The sequence below is a fragment of the Rana temporaria genome, chromosome 2 (genome assembly GCF_905171775.1).
Source record: "Rana temporaria chromosome 2, aRanTem1.1, whole genome shotgun sequence".
Lineage (NCBI taxonomy): Eukaryota > Metazoa > Chordata > Amphibia > Anura > Ranidae > Rana > Rana temporaria.
Genome location: NC_053490.1, coordinates 133774808 through 133800165, shown reverse-complemented (window position 1 = coordinate 133800165; position 25358 = coordinate 133774808). Strand labels below are relative to the sequence as shown.

Here is a 25358-nt window from a genome sequence, read left to right as displayed (position 1 = left end):
TGCCAACATCGCTGGACTCAGGACAGGTAAGTGTCCTATTAAAAGCCAGCAGCTGCAGTATGTATAGCTGCTGGTTTTTCATTTTTTTCGGTAGTGGGCGGACCTCCACTTTAACTTGTGTGGGAAAACTGTCATGCGTAGGAGGTGGTAATAATGCAAACTAGCTTTGTACCTTTTTTTTTTTTTTTTTTTTTTGTGCCATTCGTTTTTTTTAAGAATGATCATGTTTGAAGGAAATTCTAAGTCGATTAAAAGGGCAGTTTAGCAAGAAACCTATTTAGGATCCTTTTTTAAAGCGGTATGAAAAAGATAACCAGAGGAAGAGATAAAAAGATGGTGGAAAGGTGTTGGGGAGTGGAAAGGGGTTATTTCAAAAATGTGTGTACCCTGAAAAAAGGGGAGGCTATCAAGCGTTTGTTTTATGGTGATGTGACCGAACCCCAGCTTGAATTTCTTATGTTGGTTCAGCCTTTTTAATAAAAAATGTTTTTTTTAAGTTTTGAGGACTAAAATAAATTGATGTACTTTCCTTTTCGTATCATGGGCACAGAGCAGCTATAGTAATTACTATCTGGTTATACGAAACCTATAGGTTAATGGACACAAGCCAAAGGCTGTCCCGGTAGGGTGCTGTACAGGTCAAAGGGTGTGGCCCCAAGAATGCTAGGGGGAGGTTCGGTCCTTGATACGATGATAAATATAAGTTTCATCTTTAAAACAAAAAAATTAAAGTGGTTGTAAACCCTCATGATTTTTTTTTTTTCTTCTTCTTCTTCTTCTTCTTCTTCTTCTTCTTCTTCTTCTTCTTCTTCTTCTTCTTCTTCTTCTTCTTCTTCTTCTTCTTCTTCTTCTTCTTCTTCTTCTTCTTCTTCTTCTTCTTCTTCTTCTTCTTCTTCTTCTTCTTCTTCTTCTTCTTCTTCTTCTTCTTCTTCTTCTTCTTCTTCTTCTTCTTCTTCTTCTTCTTCACCTTTAATGAATCCTAGCGCCTGTCAATTTTGATGGCTTTATGTGACTTCATTGGTTAGATGCAACCCTTCCAATATGTCCCATTTGCCATTATTAGTAAAAGAAAATCCTACATTTTGGGTTGTCCCCCGAAATTTTCCGCTGGGGATCCCTAACAATTCCCTTTAATTTTCAGGGATTTCCTCACTTCCTGTTTGGCCATGGGACAGGAAGTAAAGGGAAATCCTGTGCAATGGGACACAGATGGCGAAAATGGAAACTAAGTTTTGCCTACAGTTTTTTTTTGATATTTTGAGTCTTGCATTCTCTATTTGCTTCCAAAATAGATTTTAAAATATATGCATTCAACCTATACCTAGGGAGGTAGCGCCTACTCTTTCGTTTCATTTTAAAATTGTTGTATTTAAAAAATATAATATTGGCATATCTTAGTAAAATGCTATTACATTTTTGTTTTTCTACTTAAATCTATAGGCTCCTCATTGTGAACACGCCTTTTGCAATGCCTGCATCACACAGTGGTTCTCCCAGCAGCAGACCTGTCCTGTGGATCGTAGTGTTGTAACGGTAGCTCATCTCCGTCCAGTCCCCCGCATCATGCGGAATATGCTCTCCAAATTACAGATTACTTGTGACAACGCAGTTTTTGGCTGTACCACAATTGTGCGACTTGATAACCTCATGTCTCATCTTAACGACTGTGAACACAATCCAAAGCGACCAGTAACATGTGAGCAGGGATGTGGGTAAGTAGCAGTTTATATCCTTGTTAAAGTGACAAGCCTTAGTTGTATGTATACATATCACTGTGCTTGCTTCTACTCCTACTCATAACAAATCCGACCATTTCCCTACACCTTCTTACAAGTCCCATCATGGCTATAAAACATCTTACTGAATTTCTGCAGTATCCAGGCTTCTGCCTGGTCTCCTGTGGACCTACCACTATATCTCTTATAATGTGATGGACATATACTCCCTATCAATTCACACATCAATTTAGTCCTTGCATTGCTGAAAAAATCCCTACACTCTGTAGTGATATTTTTATTAGATCCCCATTTACACCCTGAATATTTATTACCTTGGGTGCCATGGATTTTTTTTTTTTTTTTGCTACAGAACGCCTGAGCCCAGTTATTTGAATAATTTGCCACATGCTAATGCTCACATCCAATCCTGGTGTCCTTCTCATTCACTGTCTCCCTTCATTACATTTGTGTCTGTCTGGTTCTATGTTCAGGAACATACTCTCAATAGCCCTCCTCGTTTTGCCCCTCCATGAGAATTTATCTCAGAATCTGCTGGCCGACTTTTTGAGGCAGTGCCTTCCCTGTTTTATTCATGTGTTTCTGACATTGTCTTGCGGCGTACCAAAAAGATGTAAAATCTTTTGTGGCACACCTGAAAAGATTTGCAATGTAGCCTCACCAGTGCCCATCAATGCAGCCTCACCACTGGGGCAGGGCAAATATGGGGGGGTGAGATGTGGTGGTCAGCTGGGGGTGTCGGGGTCTCTCACCTGGCAGGTCCTTTCATGCCACAGACTCCTAGGGGGGTGATGGTCCTGGGGGGTAAAGTTGCCGCCTGAGCCAGTCGCGTGTCCCGACTCCTTTGTGCTATTTGACACTGAGCATAGACTACAACTCCCAGAATGCAACGCCGCCTGCTGCGGCTGTGCCCTCAGCCCGCCAGTTGCAGTGACGGCTCCCAAGATCCCTGTGGCACACCTGCAAATGTTGCCCTGGCATAGTTTGAGAATAACTTACTTGGGGTCACTAGGACTCTTCTCACTATGTGGAGAGGTTGGCTCTACTACCTAGAGCCCTTTTACTCTTCAGAGCCACACATATTGCTACCAACCATTAGACTGCTCTGATGTGTCCCTCTCCTTGTTTCAGGGTTTTGAATTGCCAAGTTCTGCTTGCGCCTTCTCAAAAACCTGGTTGACTTCCGTTTTTTTTTGCTGGTTTAGTGCTGGAGAAGATTGCATTGCTCCTGTTCTAAGTGCTTCTCTTCTGTTTTTTGTTCTGTGTGTGTGTGTGTGTTTTTTTTTCCCCCTCGCCACCACAAGGTTTAGGTACCCCTCTTACTGGAGACTTCGCTACAGTCTTTTTTTTTTTTTTTTTTTTGCCCAGAGATCACCCAGCATCTCTAATTTTACATCTCTAGGTTGGGTGTAGGGCCGAAACAACTAATAGATTATGAAATTAATCGATTACAATTTTCATAATCGATTAATCGACCAGTAACCATAATGGGGTTAAAACTAAAATTAGCCTTATATAGTACAAAAAGGCAAATCACTACTGTAAATATTACTTTCACTGTCCCACAGTAAAAAAAAAATCCCCTTTTACAGTAGCAATTATTTGCTCTTTTGGTACTTATTTTTTGTTTTTTTTTTTAACCCCATTATGTTACTAAACATCTCAGGCCTGGGTTCACACCTCTGGAACATGTAAATGAACACACTACAGTTCAGTTACATGTTTTCCTATGGGACACGTTCACATCTATGATTTCTTTTCAGCTGCTGCGTATTTGGAAAGGGCAAGGACTTTTTAATGCAAATTGGTGCTATTTTGTTTTTTTGGTTCAATATCCTTCAATGGAGAAGCTGCAGAAAAGCATGTAATGTGTTTTTGCGGAAATTTGTGTTTTGTAATCTGCCCAACTTGTTGTTGGGCAGATTACAAAACACAAATTGCCGCAAATGGAGTCCAAATTATTATTATTTTTTTCCATCTAGTATCCGATTAATCAAAACAATCGGCCAAATCGATTATTAAAATAATCGTTGGTTGCAGCCCTAGTTGGGTGCCCACCTTTCCTTTTGGGGCATGCCGATTAGACATGTGCACTGCCAAAAAAATCATTTTTTTTTTTGGGACAAAGTTTAGACCATCGGTTTATGTAGATACAATAGTCTACTCAAACAATTTTTCACATGGATGGGGTCAGGACTGCCATCTATGGCAACTTTCCACTTCCTCCCTTGACAAATGATTCCTTTTCTGTTTTCCCACAAAATTGTTTTCCTAAAGGAATTCCTCTTTCACAGGGTTGGGTGGCTTATTTTGTCTGTCTTTCTAGAGTTTCTACCCACAGAAGTGAGCATCTCCTTTCCCTTCCTGAGCCCATTCTACCAGAGAACTTTTTTAATTTTCAATTTTGGGTTATTTTTAGCTGACATGAGCAGAATGAAGGAGAATTTTATCTGCTAATGAGGGGTACAAATATACAGTGTAACACTTTCAGCAGGGCAGCCATCAAACATTTTGGGTCCCCTCACACAGCTTCAGGCATGAGCTCCCTGGAGCAGAGAACTTATGGGGTGGGGGGGGGGGGGTGCTGCTGCAAATAATTGAGAAACGGGGTGGGTGGTGCCGCGCATTGAGAACCGGGGGGGGGGGGGTTTGCGAAAATTTCCGGATGCAAACAAGTGTTTTTGCTGCAACGAGGGGGGGGGGGGGCTACAGGAATTAAAGTTTCTCCTCAGCTGTGAGCTGAGAAGGGGGGGCGACCGGGCCCCTGGGAACATTCAGGCCCCTTACAGATGTAATGCCTGTACCCCCCTTGCCTGTCGGTGGGTCAGAAGTGTAGGGCACAAGAGCTACAGGGTGCTTTGAGTAGTAGGTGGATATTCAACACCTATCCCAACTTTAAACTGATGTCTTCCCAGTCTGCTCTCCACGCTGGGTAGGGAGATATATAACAGTCTTTTACATTTACCTTCAAAAGTGTATTTGGTGTTGGGTGGATGCGCTCTTTTCATTCTGTTTTATGTCTGTAAACTACAGTGAAAAGTGAGAACTTTCGTATGCATATTGGTAAGTTGTTTAGCATGATTATGTTCAAGTTTTTGTACAGTTATAGATTTTATGTATGTTTGAGTCTTTTCACTTTACTTGTATTATTATGTATCTTGACCACCAGCCTAGAAATGCCCAAAGATGAACTACCAAACCACAACTGCATAAAACATCTCCGTTCTGTGGTCCAGCAGCAACAAACACGTATAGGGGAACTAGAAAAGGCAGCCGCTGAAAACAAGCATCAGTTGTCTGAACAGGTACTGCTTTAATTTCTTTTATCTTGCAAGAATTGTGTATGAAACCTTCTGTGAAATTGCTTTAAACTGTATCGCCACTTTTGCGGGGGGGATGTAGCAAGCAAAAATGGCGCATACAAATTTTTAGGGTGGTATCTGTAACCTGTTCCTGATGCGGCAGCAGCTGCCCGGTTTCGGAATTAATGTATGGGGATTGATGCCTGGTTCCCGGGATTGACGTACAGGCACACAGATGGTGACAGATCTGCAGGAGACTTGTATGACACCAGTGATCTACTGATCGCTGGTGCAATGCTTTACCGGCTCCAAAAAATATATTTTTATAAGTGAACTTATCCTTTAATGTTCTTTAAACCTTACCTTTCCTTGTCACTTCACAGCTGTGGTAATTGTCTAAAATTCAATGCAATATTGCAAGCCTTCTGTACACAGGTGTGCAGAACGTCCCCAGAAATGTAATTTTCAGCTGAAGCTCTTAATCTGAAATTTCCAGGATTTATGTAACAAGTGCAGGGCAGTTTTCTGCTCAGAGCTGTCAAAAGGAAAGCCGGCAAAGTTTATCACCACATTAGTCAGCGCTGAGAGATGCATGGTTTATTTTTATCATTTGGTTCTTTTAGATCAAAGGGATGAACTTTGGTCTGTAAATGAGGTCAGTTTAACCACTTAACGGCTAAGCCGTATGTGTATTATATAATATAATATCATCTTTTTTGTTTTTTAGCAGTCGTTGCAATATTTTGTCACTCTACTTGCGCACAGTTATTTTATTTAGGTTTTGTGCTGCCCTAGCCCTGATTAAACTTGTGCACCCGTAATTTAAATATGACCCACCCTGAAATTTTTATTTTTAAAATTCTAGTCATCCTCCTGTAGGAATTATATTTTTGGTTAATTACTTCTAAAGGGATGCTGCTTTCCTCATTCCTTTATTCTCTAGGGTCTAGAGCTGCATAATTCTGGCTGAAATAAGAATCTCGATTCTCGTGGCGTAACATCATTCACATCATACAAAAAATTGGGCTAACTTTTAGTGTGTGTGTTTGTTTGTTTGTTTTTTCCTCCTTTTGACAGCTGAGTGAGCAGAGAACTCTCTACATTTGTTGCCTGAATGGGAAATTCTGCATAGAAATGGTGAGGGGGGGTTGAATCGAGAATCAGTATTTTTTGCTATAAAATTACTTGGAACCCCAGACTTTTTTTTACGATTAATTGTGCAGCCCGACTAGGGTCTCTGCTTTTTAGGGTTCCAAGTAATTTTATAGCAAAATATATATTTTTTTTTAACTGTGAAGCTACACCAGATTTTGCACTTTCCAGTTTTAGTAAATTAACCCCTATGTATTCCAGAACAAAAGGGTTGCCTGTCCCTTCAACGAATCGACAAGTTGGGTGAATATGGACATGTGGATGTAGTTTGTAGTGTCATGGCTAACTGACTTCCCAAGACCCCTTTCACACTAAGGGCATATTGCAGGCGCTATAGCGTTAAAAATAGGGCCTGCAAGCCGCCCTTAAAAAGCTGCTCCATTGTTTCCAGTGTAAAAGCCTGAGGGCTTTCACACTGGATAGTTGCGCTAGTAGGACAGTAAAAGTCCTTCTAGCAGTGTGTATACTGCTCCTCCACCGCTGCTGCCCATTGAAATCAATGACACAGCCCGGCTATACGCAGGGCATTGCGGGCAGTTTTAACCCTTGGTCGCTAGCGGGGTGCAAAATGTGCTGCAAGTCCGCACATAGCTTCGGAGGTAAAAATATCGGCATTTTACCTCTGACGCTATGGGCTGCTCTGTGTGAAAGGGGTCTTGCATGCAAGCCCATTATTAGAAGGTGAGGAATAAACGGCACAGGTATTATAAATATACGAATGTTAGAATGGCAGAAACCTTTACATTTTCAAATAGGTTTTTATTCAAGTTTTTCACAATACAGATTAAGGGCTATCGGATTGATTTCAACAGTGTATCATTTTCATAGTCCATAAAACATGCAGTTTATTTTTATTTATTTATTTTTTTTTCAAATGTTTTTTATTGTATTTTTCAAAGATACACAATAAAGCACAAATAAGAGTCATAACAATACAACAGTTTCTTAGTCGTACTTTGTGTTCAACAGTGTGCCTGGGTAGGCTTCAAATTATCATTTTACTAAACAGTAACCATATAGGGCCTTAGTCCAGTTGGATAGTGGTCAGATGCTTAAACAAGTAACTAGCAATCCCTGTTTACCCCAACAGGATCATGCTGTAAACAAGGGATTATGGATGGCTCATTATCTTATATTATATTATATTATATTATAAAATCAAAATTAACATAAAGGGGTATCAAGGGAAGGAGGGGAGGGGAGGGGAAGGTGAGTAGGAAGTTATCTTTTACATCCGGTCTAGTTTAGGAGTGTAGTCGTTCAGGAACACACTTAATAATTATTAAAATTCTTCAGAAAATTTGAGGCCCTAGGATGAGTAATCCATTCATTCCAATTTTTAATGAATTTACTTATGGTTCCTTTCCTATGTGCTAACATTAGCTCATAGTGAGCCTGAGTATTGAGTCCTCTGGACAACATCAGATAAGTTAGGTGCTAAGGTAGATTTCCATAGTTTTGTTATGGTGAGTCTCGCTGCTGTAAGGAAGTTGGCAACTATAGTTCTAAATTGAGGAGGATAGACATCTAGATTTAAACCTAGTAGGGCTAATTCAGGTGTGAGTATTTTTAGATTACCAGTGAAGGATGCGATAAAGGAGGATACATTATTCCAGAAGCTAGATAAGGTTTTACAATCCCAGAGGGTATGTAACAAATTGCCAGTGTGGGATTCACATCTCCAGCATATGGGGGAGGAGCTAGGGAATATTTTGGATAGTCTGTAAGGGGTCAAATACCAGCGGTTTAGTATTTTCTGGGCGTTCTCCCAATGTTCTACACTTGCAGAAGAAGAACTGTTAATATGGATGGCTTTTTGCCATTCTTCCCACGTAAAAGTTTGTGATAGATCAGTGGTTCTCAACCTGGGGGTCGGGACCCCCTTTGGGGGTCGAATGATGATTTGCCAGGGGTCACCAAATCCTGGGCTGTTCGTGAAGCCCGCACCGCTCTCCCTGCCTTTTTGTGGCCACCCAGCAGGGCTGTTACTGGAGCCCGCGGCCGCCTACTCAGCCTCTTCGCAGACGCACAGTCAGTTCACAGCATGGCTTTGGCAGAGACTAGAGGTTAGCTGACTGGTGAGGAATGTGAAGTGGGAGGGGCTGGAGGAGACGATATCTTCTGATTTCGGCATAGGTGTAACTTAAGCCCCGTACACACTATCAGTTTTCCTGCAGGTTTTCTCTTGAGGTTTATCAAAACCATCTAATATGAGGTTAAACCTCAAGAGTTTCAATTTGTATGCAATCAGGCAGGCCCTTGCACTACATGGTTTTGGTAAACCTGCAGGAAAACTGATAGTGTGTATGGAGCTTCATACGAGACACCACAGAGCTGGAGACACAGCGAGTAACACTATCTGTGATTAGAGCTACCATTAAAAGTCCCCACTACAGTTCTCAGATCAGCAGATGACCTTCATCACGAGCACCTAAGTTGGCTGATCTCACCCCCGCCAGCACTGCTACTCATCCCATTTCCCCCACCAAAGAGTAAAGCCCTGTACACACTCGGTTTTCACGGCAAAAAAAGTCCGCCGTGAAAACCAAGGGGAAAGCCGAGAACCCGGCAGAAAAACTGCCATGGAGCTTTGGCCGGGAATCCCGGCCATGTTTATGCTCCATGGACTCGCAGTGTTTCCCATAGAGCATTAGTAAATCTTGCCGGGAATCCCGACGGGAAAATAAAGAGCAGGTTCTCTATTTTTCCCGGGCAGTTTTCTCGTCGCGAAAACTGCTAGGGAGCATACACAGGTCAGGTTTTCCTGTCCAAAAGCTCTCATGGCAGTTTTCCCGACAGGAAAACTGGTCGTGTGTACGAGGCTTAAGAGAGGGAATAAAAATAGAAAATACATAGGAGAGAAAAAGAGGGAGAAAGAATAAGAGAAAGAACAAGAAAGACGGCTAGAGAGAGGGATGGGGGGACAAGAAATTAGGATAGAGAGAGATAAATTGGAAAGAAAGGAAAACAAAGAGAAAGAGTGGTACATCCTAAAATGTACCATAAGGGGGTTCAATATTGTACAAGTGGAAGGGACTTATGGAGCGCTAAATGTCCGTGGGTTAGGGGCACAAATTACTTGTCTTGCCTCAGGGGCTGACAACCCACGCTATGTAAATAATTTTACTGTTAGGGGTCCCCACAACTTGGGAAATTTAATCAAGGGGTCACGTCACTAGAAAGGTTGAGAACCACTGTGATAGATCCTTCTCCCATTTAATCATATTTAAAGTTTTGGTTTGAATTGGAAAAGATGAACGTAGTGTATGTATGTATGTATATATATGTATATATATGTATATATGTATATGTGTATGTGTATATATATATATATATATATATATATATATATATATATATATATATATATATATATATATATATATATATATATATATATATATATATATATATATATATATATATATATATATATATATATATATATATATAATGTGATATGCCTCTCTTCCCACTTATTTTATAGGAAGTGAAGAATTCCCACAGCGCCCTAGGGAGTTCCACACTTTTCTTTGGGTCAAAGTTTTTATTGAACGGTTTGGCTATGAGTTTATTCGTTATTTTATGTATGTCATCGGGTGATAGCTGATCAAAAAAATTGATTCCCTGTTTGGACCAGGGTGTGGTAGTAATACTTACTTTACAGTAATCGATTACTCCTAGTGGTATTGGCATTAGGACTGGGTTACATGTCGGCTGTAATTTTGTTAGAGCAAACTTCCAGGCTGCCAGAGTAGCTCTAATTGTTAGGAAGTTGGGTGTATTCATTTTTGGTAGAGCATAGCAGGCCATGGAAAGGGAAAATAGATCCTCCTCTTTAGACACTTCTCGTTCAATGTTCAACCATAATTTATCATTTGAATATCTGAACCAGTATCTCATTTGATCAAGGAGTGAGGCGAAGTAATATAGGTGTAAATCTGGGAGGTTTAGGCCTCATTTAGCTTTAACCAATGACATAGTAGATAAAGCAATTCTAGGTTTCTTTCCCAACCAGACCAAGTTGCTCAATTTCAAGTTAATTTGTGTGAAAAATGTAGTCGGTAATGGGATGGGGAGGGAGCGGAAGTAATATAGAATTTTTGGTAACGTCTTCATTTTAAAAGCTGCTATTCTTCCAATCCAAGATAGTTGTGTCTTTTTAATAGACTGTGTATCTTGAGTGATTTGAGTTAATAAGGAGGGATAATTTGCTTCATACAGTTTATTAGGTGGGTAAGTAAGTTGAATCCCAAGATAGGTAATGGAGGGGTTGTCCCAATTGTAGCTAGATTGTTTTAGTTTAACAACTAGGTCTGGTGGGATGTTCATAGGTAGTACAAAACATTTACTATGATTAATCTTATAATAAGAGACTGATCCAAATTTATCTAGGATAGCGGTTACATCTTCTAGTAGTGTGTCGGTAGCGGATAAAGTTAAAAGAATGTCGTCTGCGAATAATCCCAATTTATGTTCTATTTGACCGACCTTGATTCCTACGATATTGGGGTTAGATCTGAGAGATATCGCCAGTGGTTCAATTGCTAATGAGAATATAATGGGTGATAAGGGGCATCCCTGTCTAGTACCGTTTGAGAGACTAAACTGTTTAGATATACTTCCCGATGTAAATACCCTAGCAGATGGTGTAGTATAGAGAGACATTATGGCTTCAAAAATAAATCCTGTGAGACCAAATTTCTTAAGGGTTTCCGCTACATATCCCCAGTGCACTCTGTCGAATGCCTTCTCCGCATCCAGTCCGAGAAGCAGAGAAGGCATCCGACCGCGCTCTACATGGCTAAGTAGATTAATCATCCGTCTGGTGCTATCCGGGCCTTGACGACCCTTCACGAATCCAACTTGATCTGGTTAAATCAGATAAGGAGTAATTTCTAATAGTCGATTAGCTAGAACCTTAGCAAAAAATTTTAAATCAGAATTAAGTAGCGAGATAGGTCTATAATTAGTTGGAGACGTCGGGTCTTTCCCTTGCTTTGGTATTGTGATAATTGCTTCAAGCATTTCCTTAGGGAATGAGCGGGTGTTGACAGCTTGATTAAACAATCTGGTCAAGTATGGAGAAAGCATATTTTCAAATGCCTTAAAGTATTCACTAGATAGGCCATCTGCGCCGGGCACTTTATTTAGTGGTAACATTGAGATTACTTTTTTGATTTCATTTACTGTTATAGGATCATTTAATTTTTCTAATGTAGCGGAATCTACTGTAGGGATGTTAAGTTTATCAAGAAATTGGGTTATATCTTTTAGGGTTGGTTGGGTGACAGTATGATCTTTTTTTAGATTATATAGGCCCTCATAGTATTCTGCAAACGCATCAGCTATACTCTGTGGGTTATACAATACTTTTCCTGACTTGTGGTGAACAATTTCATGGATTTTCTGTTTGTTCTGTCTAATATGTAGTTGCATGGCAAGTAACTTACCTGCTTTATTTCCTTGGGAGTAGTGGTTTAGTTTTATTTTTTTGAGGTATTTTTCATGATCAGAGATCAAAGTCGCTCTAGGCTCGTGTCTGGCTTCATGAAGTTGTTGGAGGAGGAGGATGTGTTTGGGGGCTAGCTTGTGTTCCTTCTCTAATTTGTCTATTTTCACTAATAGATTATTTACCTCCTGTGACCGCCTTTTTTTTCCCCCTAGATGTCAATTGTATCGGCATTCCTCTGGAGAAAGCTTTGTGGGCACACCATATACTAGAGATAGAGACTTTGTCGTTGTCATTAAATTTAAAATATTCTTCTAGTCTTTCCTTCATCTCCGCCAGAGCTCCTCTATGTGACAAAATATATGTATTGTTCCTCCAAAGAACATGCTTCGAATTTTGTTGGGCTAGATCAATAATTAAAGAGATTGGAGCATGGTCAGACCATGTTATGTTATGTATATGGGCATCTGTGGTTTTCTGGAGGAGAGCTCTGTCAGTGATGAAGAAGTCGATCCTAGAATAGGATTTATGGACATTTAAATAAAACGTAAAGTCCTTTTCTGTTGCGTGGAGACACCTCCAAGGATCATGGAGGTCTTCTTGTGAGAAGATGTTCTTCAAACCTCTTCGTTTGGATTGGATCCCTTTAGTGGTGTCCAGAGTAGGGTCCATCGTTGCATTAAAGTCCCCACATAAGATAATATTGCCTTTTTGTATTTTCTTTGTTATTGTGATAACTTTTTGAAGGAATTGTTGTGGGTTCCTATTTGGTGCGTAGATATTGACTAATGTTAGTATTGTATTTTCAATCTTTGCAACCAGTATTACATACCGACCTTGTTGGTCAATTTTTGAGTCCAAAAGTTGAAAGGAGATTGAATCCTTGATCGTCAGGACTCCTTTTTTTTTTCTTACTGTTGTGAGATGCGAAGATATGCGGGAATTTAGGCTAGGTTCACACCTATGCGAATTGAGTGCGGTTTAAACCGCATCTAATTCGCAGGACATTTCAAAATACATTGTTTTCAATGAGGCTGGTTCACATATGTGCGATGCATCCGCACTGCGTATTGCCTCCAAACCGCATGCGGTTTTTATGTCTTGCGGTGCGGCTCAGGTGCGAATTCAGTCCCATTATCTTCTATGGGTACGCATCTAATTCGCACATGTGTTCAGTTCTCTGCAGGAGTTTCTCTCATTCAGCTCAATACAATTCTCCCCCACTCTCCTCTCACCCGGAAGTTCTCCCAGGTCTCCAAATTCGCACCTGATCTGCAGCTAAACCGCAGTTGATCTGCAGAACACCCTCTAGAGAAATCTGCAACGACAACGCAGCTCAAAAAAGCAACGCACTAGTGTGATTCCGGCCTTAGGGTGTGAAAATTGAGGAGGGTTGTCTCTTGCAAAATGCGATTCTTGAATGCAGAGTATGTTGCATCCGAATTTTAGGGCATCATTCCATAGGGCTTTTCTTTTGAAGGGGCTGTTGAGGCCCTTCACATTTAATGAGAGTAGTTTTAGATTAGGCATAGCGAATAATTTTCATATAGATGAATTGTATATGTATCGAATGTAGTAAAGGCAAAGCGTGTCCATCGACTACATAACTTCCATGGAAAAAGAAGATTGTATGATATTGCTTGTGAGGGGGGGGAAGGGAAGGAAATTAGGATCAGGGTCAAAAACAGAGACAAAAACACAAAATTAACATGTAAAAACAAGCGAGTTGTCGAGCAACTCTTGTGTGCATAAATGTGTGCACTCTTGTTGTGGGGGCTTTGTTAATCATAGATCAGGGGTTCAGGATAGGGGCTCCCTGGGATTCATGTGCCTGAGGAACTTAGGCCATGATAAACTGGAGAGAAAAGAGACAAAAAATTTTATACCGGCGGTTGTGTCATCCATGACTGACGTTCCAAGGAGCGGTCAGTTTTTCTTTGGTGGTTCCATCGATCGGGGTACTTTCATAATTTGGGAGTAGATTCCATTTTTTCAGAATCTTGAGGCCATCTTCCAGTGTGTGTATTGTATGAGACATGTTATCTTTTTCCACAGATAGTTTGGTTGGAAAACCCCATCTATAAATTAATTTGTGGTTTCGAAGTATTTTGGTGATCGGATTCAGGTTTTTCCGCGCCAAGATAGTAGCTTGGGAAAGATCGCAGTATAGGATAATTCCCGCGTAGGGGTCTGGTAGTGGTGCATGGTGTCTTGCAAAATGCATTAGCATGTCTTTTGTCTGGAAAAAATGGATCTTGGCGATCACATCTCTCGGAAGTTTCGCTGCGATGTGCGAGGGCTTAGGAAGTCTGTGAGCTCTGTCGATCACTAGATCTTGTTTTTGCAATGAGGGGATAAGGTCCACGAACATTTTTTGCAAAAAGATTCTTGGGTCATTATTTTTTACGTTTTCAGGGATGCCGCGGAATTTAATATTGTTTCGCCTAGACCTATCCTCGAGGTCTGAGACTTTAAGCTTCAGTTGCCTGACTTCTTCCTCAAGAGCAAAATGGTCATCAACTAATTAATTATGGGCGTCAGTGAAGTCAGTCATTTTGTTTTCAATATAGTCCACTCTTTCACCCAAATCTCCTATTTCCGCTTTAGATTTTTGCATAAATGCTCTCATGTCATGTTGGATCGCTCCATGCAATGATTTTAGCATTTCCTTCATATCGGTGTCAAGCATTGCTTTGCCAGAGGTGGGAAAGGAGTCCAATTTTACCGCATAGGGGTTAATATCAGAATCAGTCTATTTCAATGTCACTTACTTTATCTCCAGATGACACTTTTCTCCTTTGTTTTACAGGGATGATGAAGTCTGATTCAAAGGCTTCATTTTGTTGTTCCTTCTCAGGCTGCTGCAGCATCAGAGCCTGTGTCTTTCTCCTCACAGTTGCCTGGCAGCTGGTCTGTGTGTGTGAGGGAGGAGGCGCCATCTTTTTCCTGAGGGGATTCAGCCGGACTGATAACCCCAATTTGCGCGGGTTTCTTGCGGGAATTGCGTTTCTCCATAATGCTGGAGATGTTCTCTGTCCTCTCCGGATCGATACTGTGTCCTCGGGCGCGCTTTTCGTCGCTGCTAGCCGCTTCAGGAAGGTATTAGAACATGGAGCTCTAGCAGTGAGCTTCCATACAGATTCCCTGCTGGCCACCCCCCCCCCCCCATAAAATATGCAGTTTAAGCAAGTCTAGTCTGTCACCCACTCTGTTGAGGCAGGGTATCGTATTCCCTAGTGTAGTCCTTTTCTCATCTATAGTCTTGGTTTAGATCGAATAGCAAGTTGTGCAGTGGACCATCCGTCTTGAGCTCCACGCTATATGCTGTATCCTTGTATCATCTCAATTGTGAGGGCTCCAGGGTATGTCCCCAAAGCCAGAAGACGCCAGTCACCCCAACAAAGGGAGGGGAATCAAAGAGTTTAGGAGAAGGGAGGAAAGCGGAGGGGGGACTCCAGCAGCACTGTGCTACACCGGGGGGAGGGGGAAGCACTGCGCTACACCAATCGGGGAAAAGCACTAGTCGGTGATTGTCCGGGGATCACTTGTCGAGTATCTGATCCGTGAGTCCCATATTTTATTAAACTGCTTCATTTTATCCTGCGCATTCGCAGTCCGTCTTTTTTGTTTTAACATGAGCCAAGAAACGACAAACATTTAAACTGTGTACATGCCTTTTTAAATACCTCATTCAAAATAATGGGCCATTTTTGGCCCTATATTTAGGTTTGAACAGAATAGGAACTAGCCCTCCCTAAGGCTGCATTCACACCAGAGCAGTTTCAGCTCGTAAAACGCATAAAAAACGTCCAACAAGCAAACTCCTATTGACTTCAATGGCACTTGTTCACATCTTAGCGTTTTTTGTCACCTGAAGCAAAACACCTTGAGCTCAAAAAAGAACATGAGCTTCTTTGGGGCAGTTTACAGGCATTTTTCTGCTTTTTACATTGGTGACCTGTACAAAATCGCATCCAAAACGCGTGACTGTGAAACCCTCAGGTGTGAATGTAGCCTCAAGGTCATTTTGTGTTAACTTAATTGTGTGTCCATGTATGGCATCCTTTCTCAGCATCTAAAGAATGTTCTGCCTGTCTGTATTGTCTGACCCAGTGAGCTTGCTTTCCTTTTATGCAATAGGGGAGAGCAAAATGAATTGGCTGAATATGCTTTTCCGAATCCAGAATACGGATTAGTACTTTTCTCAGTTTGTTTTGGGAGTCCTTCTATATTATGGGTCATAGCAAGAACTATGTTTGATTCCATTAGTAGCTTGACTTTAGAAGATTAATAATGTGCATGGGCAGGAATCTGAATTTTTTCCGCTTTGCTACATCTTGTGGTGATTTTGTGAATAAAAATTGTATTGTTTTGCGTTGGATAGAACTACTGTGGGGGGGGGGGGGAATATCCCAGTGCCGTATTATACAAGTTTTAAGTCTATGTTTTTGGTTTTACTAATTTTTTTTTTTTTTTTTTTTTTCTTCTGGAATTCTCACTGTAGCCATATAAATAAACACCACTTTGTTTAATCACTTCCATACCGGGCACTTACGCACCTTCCCGTCCAAGCCAATTTTCAGCTTTCAGCACTGTCGCACTTTGAATGGCAAATGCGCGGTCATGCTACACTGTACCCAAACAAAATTTGCGTCCTTTTTCCCCCCACAAATAGAGCTTTCTTTTGGTGGTATTTGATCACCTCTGCGATTTTTTTATTTTTTATTTTTTGCGCAACAACTAAAAAAGACTGAATTTTGAAAAAAAAAAGTTTTTTTTATTTTTTTCTGTTAATTTTTTTTGTAAATAAGTAAGTTTTTTCTCTTTCAATTACGGGCACTGATATGGCGGCACTGATGGGCACCGATGAGATGGCACTGATGGACATCGATGATGTAGTACTGACGGGCACAGATGAGGTGGCACTGATTGGCGCCGCTGGTATGCGGCACTGATGGGCACACATGGGCGGCACTGATGGGCACACATGGGCGGCACTGATGGGGCGACACTGATGGGGCGACACTGATGGGGCTGCACTGATGGGGCGACACTGATGGGGCTGCACTGATGGACACTGATGGGGCGGCACTGATGGACACTGATGGGGCGGCACTGATGGACACTGATGGGGCGGCACTGATGGACCCATGTGTGCCAATCAGTGCCCATTTGTGGGCACTGAATGGCTTTTTTTTTTTTTTTTTTATTTTGCCTTTCCCTGGTCCAGGGTGGGCTTCCCTGGTGGTCCAGTGTGGCGATCCGAGGGGGGGCTGCGCTGATAAACAATCAGTGCGAACCCCCCCTGTCAGGAGACAAGTGAGGAAGAGCCATCAACGGCTCTTCCTGTTTACATCGTGATCAGCCGTTGTTGGACTCGGCTGATCACGTGGTAAAGATTCTCCGTGAGAGACTCTTTACCGAGATCTGTGTTGCGGGGTGTCAGACTGACACCCTGCAACAACGGTCGCTGCGATGCGCGCCCCCGGGGGCGCGCAGTGGCTCAGAATCCTGAGGACGTCATATGACGTCCAGTCAGGATTCTACAACCACTGTGCCGCTGTCAATATGTCATTGGCGGGCGGGCAAGTGGTTAAAGCCCAAAGCCAGTTGTCATAGTTTCCATAGCTTAGGAGGTCTTAAAATGTATTCAAAGTTGCTGTGTAGTAACCGTTTAACCCGACAGCTGTACACATACATGTAGAGGCAGGGTGAATGGGCCGTAGCACCCAGCCACCGCACGTGTCCACTGGAAACCGTCATTCTACTCTAGACACCTTTTTAGGTGATCCTGAAAACTCATCTAACAACAAGTAAAAACGTATTTTCTCCCTCTGCTCATCGAATAGTCACTATGTTTTGTATCACTTGACTCTTAAAAAGAGCGGGGCCCTCAGATTTCCTCTTGTCTTGTATTGTAACTGTACGGTCTGACTTTAATTTTGAGAAGCACTGTGCAAACTGTTGGCTCTATATAAACCCTGTACATTAGTAAAAATATAATAATTCTATGCAAAGTGCACTCATTGCATGCCCAACAGTAATCGAGCTGTTGAGGTCAGCTCCTGATGATTAATTATGATTGGTTGTCGATGCACACATGATCAGCAGTTACAATCACAGCAGTCATTTAATCAGGACCTCTACCTATCAACGTTAAGACTGTTAATCAATACCAGGCAGTGGCAAGAGGTTATAAATAAGGTATCTACTATTATTTTTTTACTACTTTTGCAAGATGGTACAGCTCTTTCTGCGGTTCCCGCTCCCTGTGATATTGGCACCCCAGATCACTGGTGCTGGTGTCTACTCCCCTGTCTACCCCTGGCCATTCACAAAATGCACTGAAATTGGCAGGGACCAAAAGTACAAAAGGAGCTGTAATATCTGCTAAACACCACTGTCATGTGTTATGTCAACAACCTTTAAAGAGGAAGTAAAACCCTAATGGGTTTTACTTCCTCTTTTGCTACCTAAAAAGCCTGCAAATGAAAAGCATAATGGGCAGTATGCATTGCATACTAGCCCATTATGTGACACTTACCTGCAAAAGAATCCAGCGATGTCCCCTGTGTAGGCATCATCCATCTTCTGTCTCCTCTTCCTACCGGGCTGCGGACTCCGGCTCTGTGATTCGTGACGTCACTCCCGCGCATGTACACTTTTTGTTGCTGCTGACTTTTAATAAACATACAAATGGCTGGAACTCCCCTTTAATAACCAAGTTGGCTATACATATTGTGAAACCTTTTTTTTTTAATAGAACGGTTGTTTTTTTATTTTTTTTCACTGGGACTGTGTGTGTGTGTGTGTGTGTGTGTGAATGTATTTTGATATTAAGATATTATATGTGTACTGCATTTTGCTTGTCCTTCATTAAACTACAGCTCGCTTTTCTCCCCTCCTTTCTTTTTCTTTTTTAACCTTCTAACAGAAGCGGGACATCCAGCTACTAAAGGCATATATGAGAGCAATCCGCAGTGCCAACCCTAATCTTCAGAACTTGGAGGAAACAATAGAGTATAATGAAATTCTTGAGTAAGTAGTGGTATTGATGGACATTGTACATTCTCGTTTGATATCGGGTGCATCTGTTGCCACTGAAAAATAGATTGGAAGTTATTAACTGGCTGGTCAATGTTGGGTTTAGCTCATTGACCTGGCTAAATTTAATGGTAAAGAGGTCCTAATCTGGGATCATAAGGACATGCAAAAAAGGTTACATTTGTGAAAGGTATAAAACTCATTTGAATGACATGGAAATAACAAGATTTAGGTACAGGTAGTTATGTACGCCAAGCCAAAGTTGGTCCTCTCCTAGCAACTTTCTCTCAAAGCCAGTCATCCTTAGTTTCATTGCCCTGACCCCTTTTGTTCACTTAGAACAGTGATGGTGAACCTTGGCACCCCAGATGTGTTGGAACTACATTTCCTATGATGCTCAACTATACTGCAGAGTGCATGAGCATCATCGGAAATATAGTTCCAAAACATCTGGGGTGCCAAGGTTCGCTATCATTGACTTGGGATATCTGCTGCATATATCTGTTTTTGACATGGGGTACATCAGCTTGATTCCTATACGATGGAGCTCCTGTGATCCCAAATCTCTCTTACGTAGTTGTCTGCTCCATTCAGCAGGAGGGACCTGTGAGCAGATGTCAGGGTTTTTAAATACATCTGTGCTGCTGTTTCAGTTTTAATGTGGTCAAATTCTCAAGACTACAGCGCATAATGGTAACCATAGGCAGGTTTTCTAAACCAGAACCAGCTGTTCAGAATCTTCCCATCCTTTTAATTGCCAAATGTATGTATATGTAGTTTTTATGAAGCACTTGATAGTTGTCTCTAGTAAACTCCTTCATTGTTTCATTGCAAGTAGTGTTTGAATTTGTCAGATGACTTGTATGTGTTGGGGCATTTAAGGATTTTTGAAATGATTGTCTGACTTGTGTAATGATTACATTCTCCCTTTGATTTTTACCACACAGGTGGGTAAACTCTCTACAACCTGCACGCGTAACTCGATGGGGTGGAATGATCTCAACGCCAGACGCTGTGTTACAAGCTGTCATAAAACGCTCACTAGTAGAAAGTGGCTGCCCAGCATCCATAGTGAATGAGCTCATAGAAAATGCCCATGAGCGCAACTGGCCGCAGGGCCTAGCCACACTTGAGACACGACAGATGAACCGCAGGTATTACGAGAACTATGTGGCGAAGCGGATTCCAGGAAAGCAGGCTGTTGTGGTGATGGCCTGTGAGAACCAACATATGGGAGAGGACATGGTGCTGGAGCCTGGCCTGGTTATGATCTTTGCTCATGGTGTGGAGGAAATATAAATGCACTTTGGCAACTGTATACACACTTGTTTTGCTTCTCCATGTGCTCCATGTTACCTGAGATAACATTTGAAATGCTAAGTCTCCAGACCCTGCTCTTGCCACTGGTGCCTACTAGTTGAGTACTGTGTGATGACTTGCCATTGTTGTAGTTTTTTTTTTTTTGGAATAAAGACAAGCTAAGCTTTTAGTTTCCCTCATCGTGCACTATGGCCAAGCTTCGAGCACAAGCAAACCCAGTCCAAAGTCATGTTTCTTTCATTCTGCTTCATGTTGGCTGGATGTGCTATTACTAGTTCCTCAGGAGAAGGGAGCCATCTTCAACAACGTGGCAAAAACTAGAGAGAAAAGACTAACAGAAGACACTACAAAGAAGGGGCATTGTGCAAGATTTATGGGCATTTGTAAGTTAGGGGTGCCGAGGCACCATTTTAAATCACTGGCATCTACAACTTGAATTTGGACTTGCGCAGACCCACTAGAACCTGATCTGGCAGGGATATTTTGTGCAAGCAGGCTAGAAGAAAAATTCGATATTTTTTTATTAATCCCTTTATTACTTGGCACTAATGTTAGATTATTGGTTTCTGTTCTGGTGTGGCCTGTGTCACAATAAAATATGAATAAGCAGCAGACAATGCAGCAATCATACTACACTCCAAACTTTTGTGTGCAAGCCGTTTTCATGATTCAATGTGATCGGATAAAATGCTCCAATCTTCCATACTCTGTCTTCATTGGATGAATGGCAAACAATATAGCTGTGGACATGTATTAGAGTATGTTGTGAGTTATGAACTTGATTTTTTATTTTTTTTTCTTCTACGCAAGGGATCATGCACTTATTTTGAGGTGCTTGTACAGAAGTGTAATGATTTTGTTTTACTTATCTGTGCACCAAACAAGCATTTATTCATGCAGTGGACTTTGGTGCAGCATTCTTGTCTTCAAAGCTTTTATCTTGTGTATCTTTTTCTTTTCATAACTTTAATTTCACTTTTTTTTTTATGTCAAGCGTGCATGTTAAATTTACCATATTCTGCAAGAGTTGAAAAGGTTTCAATGTTGATTTGACAGTGGAAGAGAGATTGCAGGATTTTAGTTAAACTTTCAATACTACAGTTCATATCTGCATTCTGACCACATTTGAGGTTTAGCATGTACATTTTTTCAACAAATTGTTGCAGAGATTTACACCTCAGTGGTGCCTTTTCTTGTTTGTAAAGAAAAAAAAAACTTGAAGGTCATGCAGAGCACTGCTTGTTCTGTGTTCCAGTACCACCTGTCTTTATTTTCTTGTTGATCTTGCAAAAGCTTTATATGTATTTTTGTTTCTCTGTTCTGTTCAATATTTGTGCTTCAGTATTTTTTTATTATTTGTTTCTTTGATTTTTGTATGTATGGTTCCTTTGTCTATTTTAATATACATAAAACAAAGTACATGTTTTTTGTGCGTTACCTTAAGTCACCTTATTATTTTACCATCAACCTAAAGCAATTGTTAGTGCACAATTAAAATGGTTAAAAATGCTTCACCTGTGATGTGTGCTGAAAATGCTTTTCAACAGACCTCCCTATTATGTATTTTTTGCTAAGATGGTTTATACAAAATGCCCAGAGCATATACACTACAGCAGTGGATCTCAACCTGGGGGTCGGGACCCCCTCGGGTCAAATGATGATTTGCCAGGGGTCACCAAATCCTGGGCTGTTCCTGAAGCCCGCACCACTCTCCCAGTCTTCTTGCGGCTGCCCAGCGGGGCTGTTCCTGGAGCCCACACCTGCCCACTCAGCCTCTTCTCAGCCGCCTATTCAGTTCAAGGCATGGCTGGGGGGCAGAGACTAGAGGTCAGCTGACTGGTGAGGAATGAGAGTTGGGAGGGGCTGGAGGAGACCTTATCTCTCCTATCTTTCAGGATAGGTGTCACTGCTACAAGACACCACAAAGTTGGAGACCCAGTGAGTAACACTACCTGTGATTATATTTGCTATTAAAAGTCCCCACTACAGTTCTCAGATCAGCAGATGACCTTCATCAAGAGCACCTAAGTTGGCCGATCAGAACTCCCCCCAGCACTGCCACTCATCCCATCCCCCCTCCACCAAGGAGTAAGAGAAGGAATAAAAATAGAGAATACATGGAAGGGAGAGGGAAAAAAAGGGAGAGAAAGAATAAGAGAAACAACAAGAAATACGGCTAGAGAGGGGGGAAACAAGAAATTAGGATAGCGAGAGATAAAAGGGAAAGGAGAACAAAGAGAAAGAGGGGAACATCCTAAAATGTACCATATGAGGTTTTAATACTTTACAAGTGGAAGGGACTCGGGGAGCGCTACATTTCCGTGGGTTAGAGGCACAAATTACTTGTCTTGGGTGCTGACAACCCATGCTACAAAAATAATTTTACTGTTAGAGGTCCCCACAACACAATTTTTTTTATCAAGGGGTCACGGCACTAAAAGGTTGAGAACCACTGCACTACAGCTTTACTACATGCTGGTATGTGCTGATTCTTGGTGAACAGAGTAGACCTAATTTCCATTCAGGCTTCAAAGACCTCGTGGAGAATCTTTACTCTTAATCCTCTTAGGCAGTGTCCTTTTTGAAGTCGGATAAACATTGGATATTAATAATTTTTCAGTTCTTGGGGTTCTTGTGTATTAAGACGAGTAAAGAGCAGTTGTGTATACATATTCTTGTTTGTGTGCAGGTATATGTATTATGCTGCTATTTGTAAAATACAAGGGGTTCTCTGCTCTTTTTGTTTACTAATAGTGTGTGTGTGTGTGTGTGTGTGTGTGTGTGTGTATATATATATATATATATAATCTCTCAGCACCTACTGTAAAGGTTGCTATTTGTAAAAAGCCATTATAACAGCAGGTGAAAACCTTGAACACGGCAACCAAAGAAACAAAATGCTAGCAGGTACAGTGATCACTGCCACCAGTGCATGTAATATGGCACCAAAGTCACAGGAGTTATGATTTGTCTGTTAACCTCTTCTCTCCAGGTTCAAATTTCCAGATTGTTACAATTTTCAGCTGGCATGCACGTGATAATGGGGATTTTTAATTTAGAAGGGTGCTGAAAATTGCCAATGGCAAAAAAAAAAAAAAAAAATCGTGCAAAAAAAACAATTGTTCAATAAATATACATACGGAGCTAACAGAAATGGTCTTTTGCTTGACGTTCTTTAATTTCTGGACAAGTTCAAACATCTCATGTTTGAAGGGAAAATATAATGAATGAGTGTCAAGTATATATCTATACTGTTTCTATATAAAACCTTTAATATATGGCAAAGGACAGATGGCCTTGGGTTAGCTGAAGACACCAACTCTTTTTGAGGCATTGTATGTTGGAATAAAGTTTCAGATTGCATCCAATAAGAGACTTGCCCATTTGCGCTTGGTGTCTTAGAATGGAGGTCTTCCTTTCTGTGAAAACATTTACTCTACTGAGGAAACGGCATAAAGCTGAAGTATTCCAATTGTGGGTGGGTTTATCCTATGCCCTATGCTGTCTAGCATTTTTTTCTTGCCAGTAGTCAGGTGAGAGCATAAGCAAATATTAACAGTGACTTTTTATTCATAAATGTACAGTTATGGAATATATTTCCTGTTACTTTTGCTGGCCTCCCCCCCAACTGGGTTCAGTTGGCAGTGGCACATTTGTGGTTTTTGTCAAACATCGGGCAGCTTCCTGGAGTGTTGGGTAGAGTTCTTGTTCTGGGTGGAGCTTGCGGTGTCACCGATTCTGGGGGGAATAAAAAAAAAATGTCTGGTAGACCAGTGGTCCCCAACCTTTTTGGCACCAAGGACCGGAAGAATATTTTTTGCCAAGGCACGGTAAGAGGAAAGTGGGTTTGCAGGGTTCTCGCATTGCAGCAGTGTGAACCGGCCCTTATTAAAAGTCCCAGTATAAAAGTATTAAGGGGAGGTTCACACTGCTGCGGCACAGGAACCCTGCGAATCCACTGCGGGTTCCCGCATTGCATGGTTTTCCGGCGGCAGTTCACATTGCCCTATGCAAACTGCTGGGAGTGTCCATTAAAAGTTAACGACACCCCCAAATCAGTTTGCATATCGCAGTGCGATCTGCAAACTTGGACAGGAATCGGATCGCATGGGTGTGAACAGACAAAAAAAGGGTCTTGTGCGAGTTTGATGCAAATTCAGCCATACAATTTGTATGGCTGAAATCGCATCGCACAGAGATCGCATGTGATGTGCACTGCAGTGCGGTGCAAATCACATCTGAACTCTGACATCGCTGCAGTGTGAAACGGCCCTTAATGTCCCAGTATAATAAAATGATTAAATGTCCCAGTATAATAAAATGATTAAATGTCCCAGTATAATAAAATGATTAAATGTCCCAGTATAATAAAATTATTAAATGTCCCAGTATAATAAAATTATTAAATGTCCCAGTATGAAAAATTATTAAATGTCCCAGTATAAAAAAAATATATACAAGTCCCTCTGCAGTGCCCACTGTACTTGCAGTCTCAGCATGGGAATGTGAGGGGGAGCCGTTAGAGATTGCGGGAATGCATAGCGAGGGTGGGCGGAGAGATGTCATTTTCTCTCTCATATCTGGTGGCCGCGCCTCTGTGTAGCGTCGCTTTGCAGCCCCGTATGTTAGGGAGGGACAGCGGCGTGCCTCTGCATAGTGCAGAGAAATGGTGTCATCTCTCTGCTCGGGCAGCTGCATTGCTGACGGTCTCCTCCGTGGCCCAAATATAGCGGCAGTACGGCCCGGACAGTGTCCTTTGCGTTGCGGCCCGGGAACAATCATCTAAAAGTGTTCTGAAACATGTCTGTTTCAGAGAACCCCTAAGGTGTGTCAGTTCAACTTGATACAAGACTAATATGCATATGCTTCTTATGGACTGATTTCCTGTCCTACTTCTTGGTTGCTGGCTTGATGACTTGAAACTCGGTATCTAAGATGGGGCCTTTTTATCCTGACAGCCCCTAAGGCTGGCCATACGTTTATACAATTTTCATTTAGATTTACCAAAACCATTTAACATGAGGTCAAACCTAAATACTTTAAATTTGTATGCACTTCCTAGTTGAAGGTAAATCTAAAGGAAATTGAATAATAAAATCGTATAGTTTTATAGCTAGCTTTAATCCTTTTTGTAAAAAAAATATATATAAATATTCTAAAACATGGAAAACCCTTTAATTTGTGTGATTCTCTGCAATTTTTTATTTTTTCCCCTTCATATGTGTTTTTTGTTTTTGGGGTGTGCCTTGTTCTTCGTGTTTTGTTTTTATTTATTTATTTTTTGTTTTGTTTTGTTTTTTTCCCTCCAGTTGAAGGCTTGCTAATCGTATGCAGATTCATACTGCTGTATAA

General features: G+C 41.3%; 1 protein-coding gene across 2 annotated transcripts in view; it reads left to right on the top strand.

The window, feature by feature from the left end:
- Window positions 1-21515, top strand: part of RNF41 (ring finger protein 41) — an 81774-nt gene extending 60259 nt beyond the window's left edge. For both annotated transcript variants that reach the window (XM_040341112.1, XM_040341111.1), the window contains exons 3-6: window positions 1441-1712; window positions 4906-5041; window positions 18577-18680; window positions 19634-21515. In XM_040341112.1, the coding sequence (XP_040197046.1) occupies window positions 1441-1712; window positions 4906-5041; window positions 18577-18680; window positions 19634-19985 (864 nt within the window). In that variant the 3' untranslated portion in view covers window positions 19986-21515. The remainder of the gene's footprint in view (window positions 1-1440; window positions 1713-4905; window positions 5042-18576; window positions 18681-19633) is intronic.
- The last annotated feature ends 3843 nt before the right edge of the window (window positions 21516-25358 follow it).